Here is a 16,280-nt window from a genome sequence, read left to right as displayed (position 1 = left end):
CAGAGACAAAAACATAAAGCAGCTTCATGGTTTTGTGGGCTTCATTTCAGAGGGAGAGATGTTGATAGAGGAGAGGAGTTTGATTCTCTGGACTTTACCTGTGAAGCAGCAGCAGAGGAGAGTCCAGATGAGGATGCAGATCAAAGTCATGTTTTTGATGAGGAGGATTTCTGTGGCTTCTGTTGTGATGAAGGACAGCTGTCAGTCATCCAGTGTTCAACTCTCAGGACTATAAACTCTCCCAGAGCACTGGAGCATGGTGCTGCTGATGCAAAGTGCCTCTCTATGGAAATGAACTGACTGACTGACACAGTCAATGGATTTTTTGTTTTGTTTGTTTGTTTTTATGCTGTTGTTTTGCACAGTGTTTCATGTATGTAATTATGTGCATTAGAAATACAAAATATGCAGTTAATACCAAGTGCATTTTTTTCTGTCATCTTATTTTTTTGAATCTGTTCATTTTATTCTTTCAGACAGTACTTCCATTCTGCATATCTCTAGATCCTTCCTCAGGTTAGTTTGTACCAGGATGCCCTTCCTTAATTGGAAGTAAAGTATATGATTTTCAGGAGCGGGACCAAGGCTCTAAACATCCTCCCTCCGGTTCTTATATGTTCCCCCAGTTCTACAAGTTGTTTTGTTCTCTTTTATGTGTAAAGAAAGTTTGTTCTCAGCGAATACCTCATCCGCCAGCACATCAGACAAAGAACACCCAGCTCTTCTTCATCGTTGTTCCCTCCGGCAATCCAAGAAATTCAAACATACTCAATGTCATGGTGTCGCTTCCGAGAGACTGAAGCCCGACTGAAGCCCCGGAAAACTTTCTAGCAATTTTCTCGCCACCCAACATACGATCCGTCCAGTCATCTTCTCTCTGCTAAATCCAGTTATGAAGTAACTCCGGCCGCTTGCAACTGCCAGGAAATTCAGCGGGGTCACCCACTAGCAGAACTCACAGCTCCACTCACGTTGCTCTGAAACAGGCCCACTGTCAGGGGCTGAGTCTGTGACCCAGCATTTTTAACACTTTATTTGTAGTTTATCAATTATTATACATAGCATTATTATTATTTTACAGATAACCACAAAACAACAATCCTTACAGATGATAAAGACAGATAATATCAAGACAGGAAAAGGGAAACAAACAAACAAAAAAAACCCAAAACAAAACACACACATACACAAAAATAAAATAAATTGTTTTTACAGAACTGTTCTAGGGCAAACAAAACATTCAAGGTTCCAGTTCCAGGCCAGGTAGGTTGTTTATGTTGTATGTTAACAGAGGGTCCCATGTTGTGTTTGCCGATGGATCCGTTGAGAGTACATCTGACTTTTTCCAGTTTGACATTTTGCATAACATCCCTTATCCAGTGGTGGTGTGATGGAGCAGCAGTAGACTTCCATTTAAATAAAACCAGGCATCTCGCTAATAATGACAAAAAGGCAATGACCCTCTGTAAGAAGTCGCTACACCTGAGAAACAACCAAAAATTGCCACGAAGGGGAAGTCTGTTTGCATCTATCAGACGATGGGTCTATGTTCGGAAATATTTTAGCTAGTTTAGCTTTTGAAAAATGTAACCTGTGTAACACTCTGAATTGTATTAAGGAGTGTCTTAAACATATAGAAGGCGAATGGACCCTGGTAAGAGCCAAATCCCACTCTTCGTCAGACAGCTGGGCACCCAAATCATTCTCCCACTGTTCTCGAATGTATGAAATAGACAGATTACAACTATCCATAATATGAGAGTAGATAAATGATATTCTGCCTTTCTTCATCTCATTGACCCTTAGTATAGAATCCAAACAGGAAGTACGGGGGAGAGTAGGAAAATTAGCAACCTTTTTACGTATAAAATCTCTGATTTGCAAGTATCGCAAAAAATGGTTATTAGTCAGACCAAATTTCCTACATAGTTGTTCCAGTTGTGCCTGCTTGTGACCCTTTCAACCTGTAGCCACGCAGGGATCTGATCATTCCAGTCCTTTAGCCATAGAGAGATGGTATTAAGATTCGCCCAATAATATGTGCGCAGGTTTGGCAGTGAGAGCCCACCTATATTTTTTGGTCTTTCCATAAATTCTTGTCTTATATGAGGCATTTTATTATTCTACATAAATGAAGAAACCATTCAATTGAATGACATGAAAAAAGACTGTGGTATGTAATCAAGTAATGCCTGAAATCATCTCTCTTGCTCTTGACAAAGGCGGCCGCACTTTTCTCCTCCTCTCCCTTAGCTTCCCTGCTTAGCCTCTTGTGTCCTTGTCTAGCCTCGTGTATTTTGTAGTACTTTTCCCTGGAACACTCTCTCACAGTCTGTTCTCTAAAACCTAAAAGAGGAATTATGGATTTGATCAACTGGTCCCTGAATGCAATTGACACCCCTTTCTCAACGAGAAGTCTGGGCTCGGGTGAGCCCCAGTGTCCTGGAGGTACTTTTCCTGCCGGATACATGATGGACGGGTGGCATAACTGGAGGGTCGTGTGCCTGGCGGGACTGTCGATCGAAGACGCTGAAGATATCTACCTATTCGGAACCATGATAACAGGGTTCTTGCTGATCGGAGCTGGCTTGGCCCTGACTTATCGAAGAATCAAGAAAGCGGAACCGGTTGTTCAAACCCCCACAAGGCTGCCCGCTGGGATTGAAACGATGGGACGAGGCGTGAGTTCTCAAAATGGGCTCATTGAGTGCAGCACAGATAAAATCTTGGAGAAGCTTACGGCTGCCGTGAATACTCAGAATAAGACCTCTGAGCACAAACTGGATCACATCTTGGAGCAGCTCACTGCGGTCGTGAGTTCTCAGAATCGGCTCTTTGAGCACAAGAATGACAACATCACGGAGCGTAAGGTTGATAACATCATGGAGAAGCTCGCGGCTCTCCAACGGGAGTTTGAGAGACCAGTGTTGGACTGTTAGAACAGCTTTGAAATTCATATGAGTTGTTGGCACTAAAGTAAAAACCACCATCACTTCATGTGGATACCCCTTCAGCGCCAGCTGCAAGGCCGGAGCTGAACAAAACACTCTGATAACGACTGTGTTTAGACTGTTCTTCCCATTCCATGCAAGGCCACCTGGGTTGGCTGGAAGACTGTTTACTTAGCCTGGCAGGGCGAAGGACACTGTCTCAGCTCAGTGTCTCAGTCTCGATCGGTGCCTATGCATTCTCAATATGTGCTGGCTGATGTCGGGGCAGCATGAGTACGAGCAATTTTTTTTTGAGGTTTTTTTTGCCAATGCCCATGATGCCGCCCTGGGTAACCACCCGTGTCGCCCGTATCAAAAAACGCTATTGGATGAAAGGAATTTTTCTATGGATGAGTATAGCCACTCCTCAGCCTTTACAATTAAATTGCGAATGAAACATTTGGCCCACCCATTCTTTGTGAATTTTAGACTGATCACAATTCCTGAGGTGGTTTTCCTGTAGGAAGGCAATACCAACCCCAAGATGTTGTAAATGAGAAAGGACCCTTTTTCTCTTTATTGCCTGGTTCATACCCTTCACATTCCAACGTATAGTTTTTACTATACGGAAAACCATTACCTCAATCACCAGTCTCTGCAGGATGCGAGCCAGGTCGTTCGTCATCAATAGCGATATTATTATTAATGTAGGTCAGCACCTCTGCAGGGTCGGTAAGCCTCACGCATTTCCCGTTGTGTGTGAACTGCAGAGTGGTTGGGTAGAAGAGACCGAACATGTCCTTTGCAGTATGGAGCTTCCTTTTGGACTCGGAGAAGGCTGCTCGTTGTTTGTTGACTTCTGGGCTGTAGTCAGGAAATATGTGGAATCTCGATCTGTTGAATAGGAGCGGGCCCTTCTGTCTGGCAAGACGTAGGATCAGCTCTCTGGTTTGGAAGTGGTGGAGTCTGACAATGAACGGACGTGATCTGTTGTCGCCATCTGCTGGTCTAGGAGCCAAACTCCTGTGGGCTCTATCCACTGATGGTGGCCTCTCGAAGTTGTTGTCCCCAAGCACATCAAGAAGTAGTTTGGTGATGAATTCCGTTGGTCGTGGGCTCTCCGCATTCTCTGGTATCCCCACAATGCTAATTTCGGCCGTCTGGTGTAGTTTTCCAAGTACGACACCTTCTCTCTTAAAGCCTCATTCTCTTTAGCTAGCGAGGATTGGGAGGTCTCCATGCTGTTTAGTCTCTTGTCGAACTCATTCATTCCTTCTTCTATGGCGGTAATTCGTTGGCCGTACCCACTCAGGATTGAATGTAGAGAAGCGATAGCGAGTCGATAGAGGCTTGTACCGCCGTAACTTCATTTGCTAGTGCGTCCATGCTGTTAGCGTTAGCGTCTGTTTCTGTACTGGCCGAGGAGTTTGAATTGCCCCGCGCTGTGGCTTTCCCACCCTGTTGTTGCTGTTGTTTGTTGTTTTCCACTCATAGGATAATTAAGTCACCTACTAAATGGTGTGGAGAGATGGTCTCTCACTAAGAGAACCAAGGTTACACCATAACCGTACGATCTGTCCTCTGGACTTTGAGGATACAGAGACAAAAACAGAGACAGGTGCTATGACTCAAAACTCCACCTCAGCTCTTAGTGGTGAGACTGTTCCATCTGTTGCTTCAGTTCAATAAAATGACCTTCAAGTAAAATGGTAAATGGCCTTTATTTGTATAGCGCTTTACTAGTCCATAAGGACCCCAAAGCGCTTTACACAACCAGTCATCCACACACTGGTGATGGCAGCTACATTGTAGCCACAGTAGCTGCCATCGACTGGGGCGCACTGACAGAGGCGAGGCTGCCGGACACTGGCGCCATCGGGCCCTCTGACCACCAGTAAGCAACGGGTGAAGTGTCTTGCCCAAGGACACAACAACCGAGACTGTCCAAGCCAGGGCTCGAACCGGCAACCTTCCGATTACAAGGCGAACTCCCAACTCTTGAGCCACGATAACCCCACAGTAGTTAACTGACTTTTGAGCAGAAACTGTAGAAGCTGTGGAAGTTTCATGAAAGTTTTTGTTTTTCATTCAGATCTTTAAATTTGCAAGATTCAGTTGGGAATAATATTTTTCAGTGTGAACCTCAGGTCAAAGTTCACTAAGCATTTTCTCCTTCTCTGTCAGGTGGCTTCTTTCAAATTTGGCGAATCAGGTAAAAGGCAAGAAATTAACAGAATGTGAACGATTCATGACCTCTGACAGGGACAGTAATCTGGTTTCAAACATTTTTTAAATAAATTTTCAATGAAGCACCATTAACCATTTATGAAGTGTGTGTGTGTGTGTCCTTTGTGAACTGTATCAGTCTCTGCAGTTTCTTCCAGCTTCAGCAGTCACTTCAGTTTCTGTTCAGTCTGTTCTGTTTTTCACTGTGTGAACACCCACTGACTGTTAGAACAGTGAAGACTCTGACAGTAATAAACTGCTGCATCTTCAGCCTGGACTCCACTGATGGTCAGAGTGAAGTCCGAGTTTGATCCACTGCCTGTAAAACGAGCTGGAATCCCTGATTCTAGAGTGTCAGCATAGTTAATGAGATGTTTGGGAACTCCTCCATCTTTTTGTTGGTGTCAGAACTGGTCATGGTCTGCTCTTTGATGAACTCTAATGGGTTTTAGAGGCAGAGGATATTTAGCCTTTTAATGATTTGATTTAAATGTCAAGAAATAGAAGAAAACAAAATCCAATCCCACCTGGATTGTGACACTTTTACTGGTGGAGTGAATTAAATCATTCTATTCAAAATTAAACCTGGACATATTGGAAACAAGTAATTCAAAAAAGAATGATTGGAATCTATGTGAAGGACTGATGGAGACTTCTTATCTTTACCTGTTTCCAAGTAATACAAACTTGATGATTTGATGCATGAGAGGGAAGTGAAACAAAGTGAGAGCGAGTGACTGTCAGAGCAGATAAAAAAAATTAAAAAACACCTGACAGAAACGTCTGGAGTCCCAGTGTGCTGCAGAAAGACAGTTCATTGAATTCAATGCAAACCTGTGGATGAAGGTGGGCTCTGTGAGGTCATCCAGTGCTCCTTCACACTGAGCAGAGACCAGTGTTCCCAGTTGAAGCATTGTTTTACACTCCTGTTTTCAGTCTGCAGTTTCTAACACTGTCACGCTCCAGATTCATCCATAATCCATCGTCGTATAGATGGTTACTTTAAGACTTTGAAATAATAAATATCTTTCACATGTGCAAAACGTTTGACTTTGTGTACAATAGTAACAGTGGTTAAATTATTAGTTCTAAAGGAAAAATTCAGTCATCACAGGTCATTTTTTATGTTTTAAGGACTGTTTACAAAGTTCTCACGTCCACTTTTATTTTATATTCATTCAGATTATTACTGAATTATTAAATGTCAAATAAATAGATGAAAACTTAAATTAAAAAAAAAATCAAATTTTTTGGTCAAAACACAGAGCAGGTAAGAGTTGGAAGGTTTTAAAAAGTATTTGATATAAACTTTTGACAATTGGTTTAATTTACCAAATGTGAAATATATGAAAAAAAAAGCAAATTATTATTTCAGTGTTTTTTATGTTAACCCATCTGTTCAGATTGTTATGTCGCTGTATTTAAAATTGTATATTTTATGGTGTATTGTGTACCTACAGCTGTTGATCAGTTCCTCTTCAGCTGTTTGAGGTTTTTGTACGGCGTTGTATCACTGTGTGAGTGGGAAGCTGTTACGCTGCTGACAGTAATAAACTCCTGCATCTTCAGTTTGAACTCCACTGATGATCAGAGTGAAGTCAGTCTGAACTGCTGTTGCCCGAAAACGATCTGGAACTCCAGACTGACGATTTGTAGTATCCTCAATCAGGAGTTTAGGAGCTTTTCCAGATTTCTGAAGGTACCAGTTAATGTCATCACCTATAGATGTACTGGATTTACATCTGATAGAGACAGTCTGTCCTGGAGCAACAGACTGAGCTTTAGGAGTCTGAGTCAGGACGATTTCTGCTGATGAACCTGAAAACATGAAAAGAGGAGAAGTTTAGAGAAAGATGACCAACATCCAAACATTCGAGGATCATTTCTCTAATACGGAGAACAGATGGAAGAAGGTCAGTGCTGCTGGTTTCAGAGTTTCTCCATCATAGCAGAACATCATTGTGGTGAACCTGGCTGCATGCTGAAGCAAAGTTTTCACAGAGAGTCTCACCCTGAACAAGGAGCCCCAGGGTGGCCAGCAGTAGAGTCAGTGACATCATCATTGTGCTGCTGGTGTGTGAGTGGCTCTGAAAGGCCTGGACAGCCACTGATCAACACTGGCCTCTTAACAGCTGTGAGCAGAGAGGCAGGACACATATGCAAACACACAGAGTCAGTCATCTTTCCTCGTCATGTGACACGTTCGTCCTTTAGTTAGTGCAGTGCTTTTTTGTTTTACTTTGTATTTTTATTTATTCAACTTGCATTTATTAATTAAAGATATTTCAGCACACAGGAACATGTATATTTACTTGAGTATCCAAATCTCCACAATGTTTTATCAATTTGCGTTTAAAAGGTTAAACTTGACCAATTTTTCTTTTCCAATTTCTTCCATCATTTACTTTCAGAGAGTGTGTGATGACTCATGCTGTGGTAGTCATGAATATAAATAATTATTGAAACATATACATAAATGCATTAATTGTTACCTTTCTTGAAAATGTATCAGCCCTGATACTACAACCCCACACACCACTGCCAATCCATAACCTAGTAAAGACGTAGTGTCGATCTGCAGGACCATCACCCCAATACAGCAAGTCTGGATCAGCTCTCTGTTTAAAAAGTTCTCATCTCTGATCCTATCCTGACGTTTAACAAAACTAAATAGAAAAAGGTTCTTTTGTCTGTTTTGCTCTTTTAAAGAAGACTCTTTCTTTAGTTAATCGATTTTGTGAGCCAAAGATTTCCCAGCTGTTGAATATTAAAAAGCTTTCTCATGCTGTCAGTGTCATATCAATAAATATAAAAAAGCCAAGATTTTACTGAAGAATGCAGAGGAAGATGTAGATCCTTTTCATAAATGAAGACTTAAACGACATCTATTATTTGTTCTGAGTGATCACTAGTGTCATTAAACTTTTCAATCTTGAGTTGAGTGAGCTTTTCCAAGATGACAGGAGGAACTATGTGTCACGGCTGAGCAGCCGGTGTGTTTGTGGAGTGGACCCAAGTGCACCACAGAAGAAGAGAGAAGTTTAAACAAAAGGAGAGCCCTTTATTTGGCTGGAAAAACCCCACAGGAATAAAAAACAAGGCAAAGCATACAGGGGGAGTAAACTAAAACTACAAGCTAAACTGGGAAAAGCTAGACTATGTCAACTAAAGTGATATGAATATGATTAGTAGGAGCATGCAAGAAACGATGATGAGAAAACATGAACATGGCCTGAACAGAATGATGAAATACGTCCTTTTAACCTGGCGTGATGTGGGGGACGGAAAACAGACCTAATACCCACAGGAGGTGATCAGGGAAAGTGGAAACACTTGGGAAAACAGCTGACTGGAATACACATAATGATGCCACAGGGAAACAAAACACCATGAACATGGGAATACTAGACTCTTCAAAGTAAAACAGGAAACATGGAGAGACATAGACATGATAACATATGATAGACTAACACAGAAAACAGGAAAAGACTCACAAACAAGGAGACTTAGGTGGTAACACAACTAGGCTAAACTTCAATTAAACCCCAACTAAGCATAACACCACAAGAACTTCATATATTTTAATATAACCTAAGAAATCAAAAAAACTAAATAAACTCAAAACACAGGGTCACAGACTCAGCCCCTGACACTAGGGATCAGTTAATGCTTTAATGAGGATGGAAATTATGTGAAATTATGTGTTTTACAATCATTAGAGCTTAATCTAAATGTCAAGGAGATTTTGGGCCGATGTGTTAGACAGAGCTCTCTGTCTGCATGATTTGGGAGAAAGGGCCTCATCCCTCCAGTACAGTTCAAAGTCTTTGAGAATCAGTGCCAAGGAGCACTGAAGATGTTCCTTTCAGTGCCAACTAGACACTAGTTTTAAAATGTATATATATATTCAGTTTATTGGAGGCAAATATGTCTTCATGTATTTTTCAGTATTTATGGATTTATCACAATTAACCTACACTGTATATCACGTGAAAAATGAAAAACAAAAGATATTTGAGAGAATCAAAAAGGTCTCAGTTTATACTGACACATATTAAATCAAGTTTAAAATTCCATTTTAAATTGATGATTTCATTACTGATTGATTTGATATCATCAGAGGAAGAAGTCCCATTTTCAAAACTCATGTATTCAAAATAAAAATATATCTTCTTTAAATATGTAGCAATGAAATAATTTCATTTGTTTTTTAGATCAGTTGGTAAAACTGAAAAGGAAGGAGTGAATGATTTTGTTGAGTTTGTTTGTTGTTTGTATCACTGTGGTGGACTTTTGGTGGAGGAACCAGACTGGATGTTGGAAGTAAGTTAATTAAACTGTGTTTATTATTAAATGTTTTATCATTTTCTTTTATAACTACTTGTTAGGCTGCTTAGATGAGAGAAAAGTATTCTTTTTTAAATAATTTAGTGTTTGATGTTTGTCCTTTTTACTGGACTAATTCAGATGAGCTCTGCGAGTTTCTCTTGTTTAATCTACATTTCTGTCACAGTAAAATGTAGACAAGAGTAAACTTCATCATCTTATGATTAGTTTGTAAATTTCCACCACATCAGCTGCTGTTTGGATGAGTCAAAGTTTGCTTTCTGATGTTTTTATCGTGTCAGATGTTTCAGATTTAGTTTGAAATCATGTGAGCTGTTCAATAACATTTCAAATCTATATGAATGAGTAGCTGCTCTGTGCTTGTGTCCACTAATGTCTTCAGTCGTCCATGATTTAGACTTCTAATCATTTTAAAGCTTCTGCTGTAAATGTTTCCACATCTGCTTCTTTTATTTCCAGTGTAGTTTGAACATATTTCAGCTCAAACTGTGTGATGATTCTCTCTGTGCTGATATGCATGAGAGGTTTCTGAAAGGGAAGTGAAACAATGTGTGAGTGAATGACTGGTGGAGCAGAAAAAACACCTGACAGAAACTTCTTAATGGAGAAATTCAAATTGTGGTTCCTGTCCTCTAACCTGATTGGTGTTTCCTAGGTGATACCCGCCCCGCCCTGAAGGTGCTGGGTCCCTCCAGTGCAGAGCTGGAGCAGGGGAAGGCCACGCTCATGTGTGTGGCCAACAAGGGCTTCCCCTCAGACTGGAGTCTGTCCTGGAAGACGAGCGACAGCAGTGGCAGCAGCAGCATCAGAGGGGAGGAGAGCAGGACTCCTGGAGTGCTGCAGAATGACGGCCTCTACAGCTGGAGCAGCACCCTGACGCTCACTGCAGACCAGTGGGGGAAGGTGGGCTCTGTGACCTGTGAGGCCACCCAGGGCTCCCACACTCCGGTCTCAGAGATACTGAGGAGAGACCAGTGTTCCCAGTCCTGATGTCAATCACTGAGTCTTTGATGTTGATTTTCTTCTGTCTCTTTGTTTCTTTGTGTTTGCAGATTTAAAAAATAAACTCATTAAATAGTCATATTTTCATCTCATAATGACAACAATCAGAGCAACAATCTCCTCTAGTTTCATCCTTTTGTGTCTGTTGTAAAGCTGATATTTCAAACTCTTAAAAGAATAAAAACGTACCGAGAAAACATGTTCTTTGACTCTGTGAGTTTAATAAATGCACATTAAAAAATTAAGATTTTGTAATATTTGTAAAACCAGACCAAAATAAAAATAAAAACCTAATAAGTAAAATTAAAAAGCAGGGTGTCATCTGTATGTTTAAACAGAAATCATTTAAATCAAGTTTAAGAGAAGATTTACTGAAGTTTGATTAATGAACTATATGTCAGTGAAACTGTGATGAAGCACCAAAGCAGAGAAGAGTCTAGAAGCTGGTGGTGGCAGAGGTGAAGCAGGTGGAGACTTAGCTGAGGATCTCTAATTGTCAGGATGAGGTGGAGATCAGGAGTCTGAGAGTTAAAGCACACAAAACAGAGGCTGAGTAACTCACAGAAGGCAGCGGGACAATAACTGGACTAAAATAATGACGACAGAATTGAGCTCGACAGTGGACACGATGTTAAGAACAGACTAACAGAACAAACACAGGAATGCAGGCAGATGAGAGACTACAGGTCTGCTTTAATCAACTTATATAGAAGTTAATCTCTTCTAGTGTTCACAGCAAAATGAGAGAAACTCACTTCACTAAACCTCTTAACACAAGAAAAAGACCACGGTCTGTCAGGAGGATGATCACATCTTATTTTCATTGGTTTCAGATTTAGGTAGGTGTAACCAACTTTAAGGTATAAAGGTGAATTACAGCGCAATAATTACTTGGGCTCGTAATAAGACCCTGGCCAGAATCAGAAGACACCAAATTCGTATGGAGCCAAAGTATTGAGCAGCAATAATGACCTGGACACAATGTTAACTTTTGAGTAGCCACTCTTGTATTGTTACAAAGTATAACAGGTATTTGTCCAATTTGTACAGATAAAGTATAAAATAAAATAAATAGTGTGCACACTCAACAAAATAAAAGTACTCGTTGGGGCCCTTTAAGAATTTAGAGTTAAGCTGGCGATAGCCAACTTCAAAGGTCCTTGTGAATGTAACTGGAATGTATGAGTGTGTGGTGTGTATCTTCTTTGGGGTAGATCGTCCTCAAAGTGGTTGGCTCGCCATCTATCACAACCAGAATATCGTCCTGGTCCTTGGACTTTTCCGTCCTCTCCAAAAAACCTGACCTATAATCCAGGTCATAAAATGTACATTCTAATCAGTCTGTTTCAGATGCATTGTTTAAGGTTAAAATACAAAATCAAAATATTGCATCACCTCATATTCATTGCATCAACATCTTAAATCTTATCAAATCTCACAGTTCTGTTGTACAACATTCAATTTTCAAGCATATCAAATATGAGAACTAAACATCTAAGTTGCTCAAATATTTCTCTATTCATGTAAACATTAATTAAACAATACTTATGGTAAGTAACCATTGACACTCAAAATACAATACACCATAACAAATTCAGAACTATGTGCAAATAAGCAACAAAATATACATATGAGTTCAGTTCAGAGGCATTAAAGCAGTGTGCTTAATTTCTCCACGCTATAGGCCTATTCGTGAGAGAGAAATGCACTAAAAATTACCCTCTAGATTACTTTAAACTCACAGTGAACTGACAAAATTTAGCTTTAGAGCAGCTAAGAACATGTTGCTCACCGTTGCTCTGTTTCACAAAAGCCCAACACACACTGGCGTTGGAATTGCAGCAGCTCTCCGGATGAAAGGTGAGTGGTTAGCCTGTGAGACACCGAGCTAGCATTAGCATGATCGCGACGGTAAGTCTCTACAAGTTTTTTCCATCAGAATAACACTCGTCTTACCGACGTTGCCTCTCTCCTTCATCCAGCCACTCGACTCCGGACTTCCAGCAGGTAAGTAGGCTGGTTTTCCTTCCTCTCAATCCTGAGTTTTCCTCTCTTTTGTCCGTGGATTTCTCGGTTTGAGTAGCAGATGCCTCCACTCCTCTTGCTGAGATAAGAAAAACCCGGGACACCATGCACCTCCACCTCACTTCCTGGCTGACAGGGTCAATGCGGCCTGGGTAGGCTCTGATTGGTTGCTGAGCTAGGTGCCCTCACGTGGGGTGAACTGAGAGGTGCATTCAATGGTCATAGGAAATACGACGCTTGTTGATGTGGACAGTTAATATAAAGAGAATAAGTATGATATTTTTCATCTGGGCTACACCCTCCCCTCCTGAACTCATGCACGTCCCTGTGCATGGTAGACAGTTAAATGATGATTATTTGACGGGTCAAGGAAGAGGGCGAAGCAGGCTCTTCACCATCACTGATGACATCGGCCCAAGCTGAAGACAGTCCTTGCAAGAATGATTTTGCTGCAGTGATCAGAGGATTGCCTAGCTCCGTATAGTCAAGCCGTCGTGGCGGACGACGGTTTCTCTCAGATCTCCTTACAGAATCATTTGTATCCATGTTTTCCCTTGTATCCACTGGGACTATCTCCTCCACTCTCTCCTCAGAATTCGCACCTCTGGTGCCAGCCTCCTGAAATGGAAGTTGCCTTTCTTGGACGTCTGGGTCATCAACAGGTGAGTCAGTTTCAGTTAAGGTTATTTCATCCACTTGTTCGGTCGGTGTGACTCCATTGGTAGATAAGTACTCAGTATCATCTGTAGTACTGTTAGGCATATCAGGTATGTTGCCAAAATCAGATTGGCTGTCAAAAACAGGTGGGTTGTCAATATCAGGAACATTTACAGGACTCTCACTCACTGTGTGGACAGGGGAACTCAACCAAACAGGAATGAGCAAATCATCTTCTTCGTCTGAGGAGTTCTCTTCCTCTAGCGCTGGATTTGCACGGGTTCTTGGCCTGCGTGACACTGGCTTCTGTACATGCTCACTGCTTTCCTCCACAGGTAGGTAGCCACATGGTAGCAACAGATCCCGGTGTAGTGTTCTTAGGGGACCATCTTTGTTTTCAGGCTTAACTGTATATACTGGGAGGTTGCCTGCCCTTCTCACCACTACATGCACAGTGTGTTCCCACTTGTCTGAAATCTTATGTTTGCCCCGGATACGGACATTCCTGACCAATACCCGATCTCCAGCTTCCAAGTCTGATGCAGTTACATGTCTGTCAAACCTCATTTTGTTCTTGTGAGCCATCTTTGCAGCCTTGTCCATAGCTAACTTGTAGCTTTCTTTGAGACGTGACTTGAGTTTTTGCACATATTCAGAGTGAGATGAGTGTTGTTCCTCTTGCACTGGCAGGTTGAATGCAAGGTCAACTGGCAACCGAGGTTGGCGTCCGAACATCAGTTCGTACGGGGAGAAACCAGTCACTTCATTCCTGGTGCAGTTATAAGCGTGGACCAGGGGTCTTACATGGTCACGCCAACAGGACTTATCTTGATCACGGAGAGTTCCCAACATATCAAGCAAGGTACGATTAAATCGTTCCACAGGATTGCCCCTAGGATGGTATGGGGTTGTCCTCACCTTGTGGATACCAGCCACCTGACAGAGCTCCTTGATTGTGCGGGACTCGAAATCTGGACCCTGGTCACTATGCAATTTTTCTGGGATGCCATAGTGTACCATAAAGTTCTCCCACAGACACCTTGCCACTGTGCGGGCCTTTTGATTAGGTGTTGGGATAGCAACTGCAAATTTAGTGAAGTGGTCCGTGATCACCAATATATCTTTGGTTCCACTCCTGTCAGCTTCCAGGGACAAGAAGTCCATGCACAAGAGTTCAAGAGGTCGTGTCGTATTAATGTTGACCAAGGGGGCCGCTCTTTCAGGCCGTGCCTTCCTCCGCACGCACCTGCCACACGTCTTCACTTTCCTTTCCACGTCCAAAGCCATCCTTGGCCAATAAAATCTTGACCTTACAAGGTCCAGTGTACGGTCGACTCCCATGTGACCCATATGGTCATGCAGGCTGGTGAGAACTGTGTTGCGAAGCTCAGCTGGAAGTACAAGCTGGTAGGTTTTCTGGGACCTCTCTTGGCGTCGCCGGTACAAGACATTGTTGCGGAGCTCAAGACGGTTAAGCTCTCGGAGGAGCAGTGGAAGCTCAGGGAACTGTGTGCGCACGGTTGGAGGTGGTGTGTCCCCATATTCGATCTGAGAAATAACATGCTTTATACACTGATCGGCTCTTTGCTCGTCTGCCAGCTCTGCCTCAGTTAGATGGGGAATGGTTGGCAGACCTCCAAACTGTTCCTCTTGCCCATAGCTATCAGGTACAGCACTAGGAGACACAGCAAGCACCTCCACCAAGGCAACACAATCTGCATCTGCCTCTCTTTCATTGTCAGGACTGACGCTGTAGGTGAACTGCCTCTCACAGATTGCTTTCACCACAGACTGATTTACAGCATTGATGTTGTCTGGATCACAAAGGTGATCTTGAGTGAACTGTTGTATGCGTTCAATCTCTTTTTGTGATTTCAGGTCGTCCGCTAGCCCTCCGTGTGGTCTGCGTGATAATCCATCCGCATCTCCATTCTGCTTCCCTGGACGATAGAGGAGTTTGAAAGAGAATGTGGACAGTGCTGCTAGCCACCTATAGCTAGTTGCGTCAAGTTTTGCTGAAGTCAGAATGTAAGTCAGCGGATTACTATCCGTTACAACAGTGAAGTGGTTGCCGTAGAGATAGTCGCTGAACTTTTCTGTAACTGACCACTTGAGCGCCAGAAACTCCAACTTGTGCGCTGGATAGCGATTTTCGCTCCGTGACAGCCCTCTACTTGCATAGCCTATGACTCTAAGTTGTCCCTCTTGCTCCTGATACAATACAGCACCAAGCCCGGTGGTACTGGCGTCGGTGTGCAGTATATAGGGTTTCTGGGGGTCAGCGAAGGCAAGTACAGGGGCAGTGGTGAGACTTTGGATGACTGACTCGAAGGCTTCCTGGCAAGCTGGCGTCCAGCGACCTCCGAAAGGGTCTTTTGGGTCATGGTACTGATGTGCACTTTGTCTTGCGTTTACTTTTGATTTCTTGTGGCTAGGTGGGTACCCCGAAGTTAAGTTGTGGAGAGGTTTCACAATGCTGGAATACCCCTTAACGAACCTTCTATAATACCCAGCAAAACCAAGGAACGACTTTAACTCTCGCAGGGTCTGTGGGACAGGCCATGTTTTAAGGGCCGAAATCTTCTCAGGGTCAGTCCGAACTCCATTTCTGGAGACCACATGTCCCAGATAACGGACTGAAGTCTGGAAGAAGACACATTTCTCTGGTGACAGCTTTAACCCAAACTCTTTTAGACGAGTGAGCACTTTCATGAGTCTTTCTTCGTGTTCCTCAAGGGTTCGGGAGAATACTATCACGTCATCAAGAAAGACCAATGCATCCTTCAAATGCATATCCCCCATGCACCGCTCCATTAACCGCTGGAACGTGCTGGGGGCGTTCGTTACACCCTGAGGCATTCTGTTGAACTCCCAGAAGCCGAGAGGGCACACAAAGGCCGTCTTCGGTTTGTCTGCTTCTTCGACCTCGATCTGGTAGTACCCTGATTTTAGATCAAGAACAGAGAACCACTGTGAACCATTGAGGGCTGAGAATGTGTCCTCTAGCTTCGGAAGGCTGTACGCATCTTTTATAGTCTGAAGGTTTAGACGCCTATAATCGATGCACAACCGGACTTGGCCGTTCTTTTTCCG

At 42.6% G+C, this 16,280-nt stretch overlaps 1 long non-coding RNA gene, 1 pseudogene and 1 gene segment (V, D, J or C); 1 reads left to right on the top strand and 2 right to left on the bottom strand.

The window, feature by feature from the left end:
- LOC146643092 (Ig kappa-b4 chain C region pseudogene) overlaps positions 1 to 16,280 on the top strand; it is a 137,350-nt pseudogene that overhangs the window by 37,523 nt on the left and 83,547 nt on the right. The window lies entirely within an intron of this gene.
- Positions 6,604 to 7,236, bottom strand: LOC146643099 (Ig kappa chain V region GOM-like). The segment is given in 2 exon segments: positions 6,604 to 6,974; positions 7,168 to 7,236. Coding segments are annotated over 2 exon segments (360 nt in total).
- LOC146643098 (uncharacterized) lies at positions 11,490 to 13,593 on the bottom strand. Its single transcript, XR_014909230.1, has 3 exons — positions 12,462 to 13,593; positions 12,298 to 12,378; positions 11,490 to 11,809 (listed from the first exon to the last, which is right to left on the bottom strand). It is a non-coding gene; the product is annotated as an uncharacterized LOC146643098 (long non-coding RNA).

The sequence above is a fragment of the Rhamphochromis longiceps genome, linkage group LG22 (assembly GCF_057381845.1).
Source record: "Rhamphochromis longiceps isolate RC_006_pf linkage group LG22, R_longiceps_female_GT1.1, whole genome shotgun sequence".
Classification (NCBI taxonomy): Eukaryota; Metazoa; Chordata; class Actinopteri; order Cichliformes; family Cichlidae; genus Rhamphochromis; species Rhamphochromis longiceps.
This window is presented reverse-complemented; position numbering and strand designations above follow the sequence as displayed.